This window comes from Eurypyga helias, unplaced genomic scaffold (genome assembly GCF_000690775.1).
Source record: "Eurypyga helias isolate BGI_N326 unplaced genomic scaffold, ASM69077v1 scaffold23699, whole genome shotgun sequence".
Lineage (NCBI taxonomy): Eukaryota > Metazoa > Chordata > Aves > Eurypygiformes > Eurypygidae > Eurypyga > Eurypyga helias.
The window spans coordinates 13,260-22,913 of NW_010273012.1; the positions used below are offsets into that span (position 1 = coordinate 13,260).

The 9,654-nt window shown below is 39.8% G+C and overlaps 1 protein-coding gene across 1 annotated transcript in view; it reads left to right on the forward strand.

The window, feature by feature from the left end:
- The first annotated feature begins 215 nt into the window (after positions 1-215).
- Positions 216-9,654, forward strand: part of GRAMD3 (GRAM domain containing 3) — a 13,906-nt gene continuing 4,467 nt past the window's right edge. Inside the window, exons 1-6 of the mRNA XM_010159334.1 lie at positions 216-220; positions 839-961; positions 3,058-3,145; positions 3,452-3,518; positions 4,539-4,642; positions 8,871-8,966. Coding sequence (XP_010157636.1) covers positions 921-961; positions 3,058-3,145; positions 3,452-3,518; positions 4,539-4,642; positions 8,871-8,966 — 396 coding nt within the window. The 5' untranslated portion in view covers positions 216-220; positions 839-920. The remainder of the gene's footprint in view (positions 221-838; positions 962-3,057; positions 3,146-3,451; positions 3,519-4,538; positions 4,643-8,870; positions 8,967-9,654) is intronic.

Consider the following 9,654-nt stretch of genomic DNA (forward strand, 5'->3'; position numbering starts at 1 on the left):
CTGAGCCTTCAGTCTTGCAAAGGAGGGCGTGTGTGTATTTGTCATGTCTTATTTTAAAGTATTGTCATTCTTCAGACCGTGCTATTAATGACAGCTTTTTTCCTCTAAATTTTCTGAGTTAACTCCTTATTAGTAAATTATGAAAAGGGAAGCCAGGGAAAGGTTCTGATGACACGTCTCTTAGCCTTCAGATTCTAGTTCCTTAACAGGTATTTCTGAGGTAGCGACATGTGCTGTGAGAAGGCAGTGCACTGTGGTGGCAGTGCTGCTTTTGTTAAATAAACCCATCACTTTTGATACATTCAGAAAACCCTTTATTGTGAAAATCCTGCAGGTGGACTCTCACAGAAGAGGTAGGTGAAAGGCAAAATAGGACCCAGCTTCCTCTTGCAACACTGAGCCACAAATAATCTGCCCAGCGCTAGGTACTGTCATGCAGGATGTTATTTCTCCCAGCTTGCCAATCAAATTAATTTCCATTAGTCATCGAGTCTGAGTACTGAACATGGAATACATTTTTCCAAAACAAGGCATTCTCTGGAACGGAAGCTAGAGCTACAAATTTTATGAGCGCTGAAATATCCATGGCAGTATTTCAATTTCCCTCTCTCCATTGCTGAAATTCCAGTAGTAGAGCTCAGAACACTGTTCAGATGTATAATACTGGCAAGTCATTAGATAAAGACTTCTCAGGACCTTAATGTAAAAGATGTCATAATTTTATTCTCTAGTATGTTCTGAATTGTCAACATGTTGCAGTGTCATTGTTATCTGTTGATATCACTGTAAATCCTGCAATACACATTTCTATCTTTTTTTTTTTTTTTCCCCTCTGCAGTTCAGATGGAGAAAATGGAACAGATGAAAAAAGAAAGCCAGGAAAATCACCTACACTGTTGCTTCAGACCCCTACCACTGAAATGGAATATTTTGAGGAGCGGAAGAAAGCTGATGTTGCTAGGTAATGTCAGAAATGCTGTCAGTTTTCTTCTAGTCAGGTGATTGGAAGGGTGACAACCCGCTGACAAAGCTGTGCCGAGTCGCAAGATTTATCAGACATACTAGTTGTGGGTTAGTTTGCACACTGTGCAAGTATAAACAGGAATCAAAGCCACTTTCCAGGGGTTGCTCTGTTACCCACCACAAGTGGTCAGAATAGTGGGAATTTAGACTTTGGTCTGGCTTAGCTTCCCTGTTCTAGGAAGAGATACATTACCCTGGTGCCACTGATAGTCACATGCATGCCTTTCACACCCAATTTGACAGGCAGTCAAACTGAGGGGCAGTATGAGTCCTGAGCTGTTCCCAGAATGCCTTCGTGCTGGAATATTGATTGTCCATGCTAAAACTATGACAAAAGTTTTAATTTTGGACTCTGTGCTGTATATTGCATCAGATTATTGTAATGCCTCTTCAAAAACAGACATTATTTCTTCACTGGAGAACTGAAATGCATTTTAAACTCTTCTAAATGAAAATGAAATTGCACAAAAATCCCACTTGGAGGGCTTGAATACAAATTCTGCATCTCTTTCTCTTTGTTGACTGAGCAGTCAGTGCAAAAGTCAGCCGTCAGCCTGTCACTGTGGTTTTGGTCACAAGGCAAATATTTAAAAAACATCAATTCATTTCCTGAAGTGTCTCTGAGGAGAAGATATTTGAAGAAATATTACTTTTGGGGTTATATTGGGGGGTGCAGAATCTCCTTCCAGCTTTACCTCTCACATACTATGTAATTGACTGAGTGCTGGTGAGGGGTTGCCGTAAGTTTTTTGTAAGGCTCACTGTTCATTTCAGGTTGACCTGTACTTTACATAGGCACACAAATACATGTACCAATATATTTTAGAGCTGTCTTTGGTGTGGGACGATCTGAGATACGCAGCCAGCCCTCCTGCTATCTAAATCAGTCCTGCTGTACAGTCCCTTTCCTAAATCCAGCTATATCTCCGTTACACTCAGGGTTCTCTTCCTCCCATCCTTACAGTTTTTACTGGAAACCCTGAACCTCTCAAGTTTAGGACAGTAGAGAAGACTTATTGTGCAGGATAAGGTGCATAATGGAAAGTTTTGTAGCACTTTCCTTTCCCCATTGAATCTGTAGCCTAACATGTTTTTCAGGTCAGTCGGTGTAGGAGTCCTATGCTGTGTTTTTCCTTCTTCTCTTCAGTCTGTATCTGAAGGCCTCTAAGAAATAGAGCTACCTTATTTTTTTATAGCCTGTTGATATGTTCTGTGCTAAATAGTTCACAGGGATAATGGTCTTCATGTCCTGATGTATGCAACACTGTTAGCCCACCTCTGTTTCTGTTTTTCTGAACAGTCCATGACTTTAATTTCCCCTCTGCAAAACAAATAAAACCTACTTTCCCAGCCATCCACAGAGACTTTTTTCTGTACTTGTTCTACTCCAGAGCTGTTGGGTTTTCGGTTGTTTATCTTTTTCCAAAATGAATGGCGAGAGCTGTACAGGTACAGCTTCCCATACTGCTGGCACTGACAATTACCTTTCATCTCCTCTAGGATGGCTGGCTGTCTTAACGATTTCACCACCCTGCACTACATGGTTCATAGCCACCCTCTGACTTGTGCACCTATGTTTCCCCTCTGTTGCGCTTTCCAAGTGAGCTCACGTTTTGTAGTACCAGTTCATAGCTTTCAGTACACTACCTTGCACTCAGCTACTAAGTTTTATCTTTCTCTGTCTTGCCTTAGTAAGTAACATGCTTAGTTTCCCAAGTTGCAGAGAAGTAAATGAACATGGAGCTAAGCACTCTGGTAATACACTAGGTTGTAAAATGCCTTGAATATTCTTTTACTTCCTTACAACTAATAATTTAGAATATTCCTTCTAAAGTAGAAGATGACCTTCTGTGAGAGCTAGCATTGTTTAGGAATAAGATATACTCCTCTTTATTGCTACATAATCCGTGATGAATCAGATAATAGTTACTAAAGTATTATTCTGTTTCATGTAAAAGCACGTCCTGTTGATAACTTAGCGAGACTAAATGAACTGAGGCCCAGCTTATATGGGGTGCGTTTTTTATCCTTCAGGACAAAGAGCAGCACAGATAGTCCACTCCCTGCAATGGATCTCAAGAGTGATTCCAAGATTGAAAGGAAAAAACGTGCCTCAAATCAGGTAGGGCAGAGGATGGACTTGTTTATGGTTAGTAAGAATAAATACATAACTCTCACAAGACCTTCCTTGTTTAGCAATGTTATAGTTCATGGTTGTATAAGGACACAGGTTCCTTTTTCATGGATGTATTAGAATCTGGGTAAATAAAGTAAAGACTTAATAGCTACATGGCAAAAATGAGACTGTATTGGAAAATAAATGGGCAAAATGAGAAGGTATGGGGATGACAGAGAGCGGAATGGGTCGCTTGATCGTAAGACTGTCTAATAAAGTATGTCTCTGGGTGTGGGGCTTTTTGTTTTTTAGCTGAAGGCAAATGCACACTTTCATAAGCTGTTTCTAGATGTTCCCAGTGATGAGCCACTGAAACAAAGTAAGTATTAAGCCCCTTGTCATTGCTGGCTGTGGATCTAAGGTGACATTGTTACTTTCCAACTGTGGTGATATACAAGAGGGTCTACCGAAACTTTAAAAACCTTAACCTCCAGCTGCTTAGAGCCACAAGGCCTTCATCTGCATGCAGTGGGAGTTTTTGTAGTAATCTTGCAGAAACTGAGTCTTCAGATCTTTGGCATCTTTTGGAATTGTAGCCTCCTTTGCACTTCTTAGCAGAGTAACCTAGTGCAACACTTCTGGGACTGAAGCTTCCTTACTAAAGGCACTACTTAATTGAGACAGCACTGCTTTAAGTGACTAGCTTAAAGTCTTTAAGTGTGACTTAAAGACTTAAAGTCTTTCAAGTGACTGTCTTTAAGTGTCTAGCTTCAGTTTTTGTTGTCGATGATGTTTTAAGATTTAAAAACACTGATAGGAGGACTAAAAATGTTTAAAGATTCTACTGTAACAAGTGAATTTTACATAGATCTGTATAACAAATGTTTATTGAAAGGAAAATAAGGAAAGCGGCTTGTGATTGAGAAAAGATTTTCTCAATGGCTGTGAAATAAAAGCGGTATTACTTTGCATGTGTTGTACTTCTGTTGGTCATCTAGGCAAGACCACCACTATAGAGCTAGAAGTTTAAAGCTAAAACCTTTCATTAAGCTCTTAACATTTATATAATACAGTTACCTGAAAGCTATTCAGAAACTTTAGAGGAAACTAGGTGTACTCCCTCAGAAAGGATTCTTGGCTTCTGGTAGCCAGTTGCATGTTACAATGGATTTCCATCTTTGTCTCAGGTATTTTGAGTCTAAACTTAGGCCTGTGAAATCTTCTGAGCTTGTCAGTATTAGTTAAACTTATCGAACACTTCAAGGTTTGACAACACTTATCAAAAGGTATAAACCTAAACATGTTATGGCTTTGAAAAAAGACCAAAACACAAAAGCCAAACTGGTAACAATTGGCTTGGGTTGTGATTGCCTTAAAAAATATAATCTGTTTGTTTCAGGCTTTACCTGTGCTCTGCAGAAAGAAATTCTGTACCAAGGAAAGTTATTCCTTTCTGAAAATTGGATCTGCTTCCATTCCAAGGTTTTTGGTAAAGACACTAAGGTTAGTAAAATCTTTATGGGAAAGAACAGCAATGCTATTCCTTAACAGTTTGTTCATCACCAGAAGTTCACATTATTATGGAAGGCTATGGAAGTTCACATTATTCTGGAAGGAAGAAATTCTTCACGGAGAGGGTGGTGAAGCACTGGAACAGGTTGCCCAGAGAAGCTGTGGATGCCCCATCCCTGGAAGTGTTCAAGGCCAGGCTGGACGAGGCTTGGAGCAGCCTGGTCTAGTGGAAGGTGTCCCTGCCCATGGCAGGGGGCTTGGCACTGGATGGTCTTTAAGGTCCCTTCCAACCCAAACAGTTCTATGATTCTATGAATACTACTAATCTAAGCACTATTGAATACAGTCCCTGTTCAGAAGTGATCCCCAAAAGTCAGCGCTAGAAGGGAAGCACTATTATTTAAAATCAAGTCTCTCTTTCTTAAGGACTTCCTGCCTGAAAAAAATAGGTGAAAGGAAAGAATTTGACATGCAGTGATGAGGGCATTGCCAAGCCCACATAGCACAAAGTGTACAAAAATGTCTCCCCTGAGGCAGGAGGAGGAGGAACAAGGAAGGCTGAAATGTGTAAGGACTACAAAACTCTAGTTGGGGAGCTGGAGGGAAAGATCAAGCGTGTTAGGACAATTAAAGAGGAAGAACCAAAACTGGCTTCCGCATTGAGTGGCAAAGGTCTTTGAGGGATTCTTCTAGCACTCCTGTTCTGCGTGAACAGAGAAAGAAAAACCAGTTTGCTAGGTTTTTACTTGTGAGCCTAGTGTGAAGAGCAGAAATGGGACATAAACAGTTGGGAAGATCTTAACTTACAAGATCATCATTTACTCTTTCCTGGTGCTGCTAAGAATCACCTAAAGCTTGGTCACCCTGTGGTGAGTGATACACATACATATCAATATAAAGACTTTCCAAAGAGATTGGTGTTCTGCATCTGTTGATTTGGAGCGGTTTTATTTGTTTCCATAAACTCTGCTTTGTTTTAAGCTTTTATTGGTAAACGGCTTGATTTGCTGCAGGGATTTCTTGGGCTTCTTTCTCAAGTGCTTCCTTGAACAAAGTTCCTGGTTTGATCCAGACCCTTTGTCACTGAATTGGGTGCTCAAACCAGTTTAGGAGTTGACAGTATATAATTTCTGTGCTGTCAACAGTTCTGATGGAACACCATCTATCTTTGAAATGGCCTTTAAGAAGGTGGAATAGGTTTAAAGAATGCTTAAAATTAACAACACATTGTTCGTAGTGACCTGATGGGTTATTGTGTTTTACTGCTTGGCTCCAGAAACTGAGTTACTGTTGATTCCTAGTTAATGGATTTTATTAGTCATAGGCAGTACATTAATGCAGATAGTGTGCATGTTGGTGAAAGCCACATGGCACAAACAAGGAAATCAAAATTAATAAATGGTTGGATACTGTCATTCATAATTACTAACAGCTATCTTGGCAATTAGCTTCATTAAAATTGAAGCACCTGTTCTAGCAATCTCCTGTTCACCAGGAACAAATGTGACTACTCCAAAATGTGGAACAGCTTTCTAAATTCAAACTAAACTAAATGTATACAAAAATCTAGTAGAACTGTATCAAGTCGACTAGAAAGACCTGGAAAAAAGATGCAGAATGGTAGTGATGTACTAGGAAATTATCTTTGTCAACAGGGTTTTAAACGCAGGAATATATACATATTTGTGTATACAGTGAAAAGGGAAAACATATTACAAGATAGGGTAAAGTACACTGTATTTGTAGATGTGGCTATAATGATATTCCAAATTATTGAATTACTGCTCATTGCTTTCAGAAAACATTGTGGGGAAAATTAACATTGAAGGGGTTAGGCCTGATCCTTTACATGCAGCTGTCTTCCCCTACCCCTGCAACAAGCTCTTAAAGCTTTGTTCAGTCACATGCAGCAGACAGAAGTTTTTTAGGAATACCGTTGACAAAAAAGCAGGAAAATCAGGGTTATAATGAAAAACAGTGTGATGGGAGAGGGAGGAGGAAATCAGCTTGACAGGAAGAGGAACATACTTAACAGTCAGATACACTGATAAAGTTTCCAAGACCCAGAATCTCTACAGCTTAGCACTTTTAAAACAATTTAAGCTTAGTGAAGTGTTTTATTTTGAGAAATAGCAGGTCTGCATGCTCTAAAAGATTTTTCTGCTTGAATTCTTTCTTCTACCTGCGTATTTTTTTCATTGAAAGGTTTGGTGGAGGGAATAGCCATGCAAGCCACAAGATTTGAGTCTGAAATGTAAACACTGTACATATTAAAAAATAAAAGATTGCTTCTGCAGGACTGAATAGGCTTTTGAAGGCATCACTGTCTCTCCAGATGGTTTTGTTTTGGCTATATACATTGGCCTTGAGTCTTGCCTGGGCTAAGCATTACCTTATTCATTGTAGTTGCTTTCCAAGTTGCCTGGAGGTCAACCTTATTTCCTGGAGTAATTATTAATCCAGATAAAAATAAAATACTTGGCAGTGATTTTACCATTTTGATCTAATGCTGGAGTAACAGAGCAGTAAGCAAGTACTTAATCCCACGTAAGTACACTTCAGTCTTGATTACAGTAATGTTATCCATCAAAATAGCATGCAGCAGAATGCCATTAACATCTCTAGTATAAACTTCTTGGGGTGAACTGAACCAATTAGAAAACTTCTAAGCTGCTTTTTAATCATTATTAACAGAATTTCTGCTGAAAAATCTTCTGGTTTGGTTTTGGCTTGGTTTGCTGGGTTTTTTTAAAGTTAGCAGATTCTATTTTGACTGCCTGAGGATTCCAGGTTTTTCCTATGAAACGTATGCCATAGCTTCTCCCTTCTGTCCAGTCCCAGAAAAGGCTCCTTTGAATACTGTTGCAAGAACTTTATGGAATGATACTGTGTCCAGTTTAAGAAGACGGGATGTCATGGAGGACCTGTTTAATTACCCATTTTCAAAAGACATGTCTTCTGAAGCAGGGCAAATAGAATTGACATGTTAAAAAATCAGTAGAACAAGTGATGACCAGATTTACAGATTTTTGGACCCACGCCTGGGACTGAGAATAATTAAAATTACATGCTTTCGGTTGCTTTGGGGTTTTTTTCTGCTAGCACACTTTTTTGAATAAAACTAAGTACCGAGTAAGGAGCAATTTTCTAGCCCATAGATGACAAGCAGATAATTGACTAGCCATGCTTCAGCAGTGTTTGACAATCTTGCACCCAGGCTGATGTACATAAATAGACTTTTTGTTACCTGAAACAATTTTTCATTTCATGACTTCATGTTACTGCTCTGATTAAAAATTGACAAGTTTTTATGAAACTCTGCACAGAGTGACTTCATTCCCCTTCCGCACTGTCATGGGCCTTCAATTCAGTGGTGTGATTGCTCATTGAGCAATCTTTGTACACTTTTAATCTTCCTTCCGAATTTCTCAGGCAGTTGTGACTGTGTGTGCTAATGGAATTTTTAACAGGAGCTGTGTCTTAATTATGTGTATCCAGAAGTGTTATAGTTGCCTAAGTGCCAAGCTCTAGGCTTTCCATCTGAAAGTCCAACCAGGTATTTTCTCCTTTGTAATACGGGGTTTACAAGAACAGCCCGTACAGAATATCTGAAGTGAAATACTCTGAAACTTAACAGGCATTAAGCTAATGGGGTTGGGTGTAAACACAAAGCAGGATGGAAAATTGAGAACTTCTCAGTGTAACTGCAGACAGTCTGGATGGCACACACAGGAGTCGGTTTAACTAAATCAGTGGGTGTATGGGTGTGGGATCTTTCAACGTTACTGAAGGACGAGCCGTTCACTCAGCTGCTTGTTGCAGACTAAAGTATCTGTGAGAAGACTTCTGTGTTCATTCTTCAACCAGCCTTTCTTGTCTGATGTGTTCTGAAATGTCTTGTTTCTAAACAAAGAGGCCAAGCTTTAAGACTGGTTTGTTCTGCAGACCTGCAGTGAACTAAGCCTGTAGTCTTGTAAGAGCCGGAAGGGATCAGGAAAGGAAGGCACAAACAAAAACCTGGATTGGCATCTCATAAAAACAGAAGTAGAAATAGTTAAGAAAGAGTAATAATCTGAAACCATACCTGTTTCATATGAAGTAGAGGAGAAATCTTTAAATGAAGGGTGTTGAAGGTCTGGCTTATCACAGTAGGCTGGCTGGTTGTGCAGATTTGTATTGTGCATATTGGGACTCTAACACTACATTGATCATCTTTCAGATTAGTATACCCGTGCTCTCCGTGACACTTCTGAAGAAAACCAAAACTGCCCTTCTTGTGCCAAATGCTCTGATCATAGCAACAGTCACAGATAGGGTAAGTACTGGTAGAGGGCAAAGCTATTGCTGCCTGCCTGCTTCCCTTTTCTCCACTTTTTTTTCCCCGCCTACTTATTGGCAGTAATATGAGGGATTCTTGAAGGTGCCGGGTGGCCACTTAAACAGCAGTAGGAATTGGTTGCATGGAGGCATTTAGACGTAGGACCCTTGGGGATCTGGCTTCTTAGGGGATGATTCTAGCTGCTTCTGCCTCTTCTCGTGACAGTCAAGGACCATTTTTTTCCCCTCTTACTAACTCCCTGTCTTTTTACTTTGGATCTGCAGTAAACAAACCTATGTAGAAGACCTTGCTGAGAAAATAAGAAACGGAATCTCTGGCTGCCACCTGCACTCTGTAATCTGTCATACAGAGCTGTGTAGTAGCTCTGGGGGAACTGAAACAGCTGGGTCAGGAAGTGCAGGCACAGAGGGTTACCTGCCTTGCTGGCCACTCTGACAGTATTTTTTCATTTACTTGGGTCTCTTACCTGACCAGCAATGCCTTAGATGCACAAAATACCATTCCTTACCATGATAATATTATTTGTGTCGACCCATAAGACTAGCTTTAGGACCAGACCATTTTCGTTGCATAAATAATTTGTGGATGCAAAAGACTCTTTTTGTAGAGTTGTGGGTTTGGGTTTGTTTTTTTTTTCTTCAGTTGTTTGTTTGGTTTTTTTTTT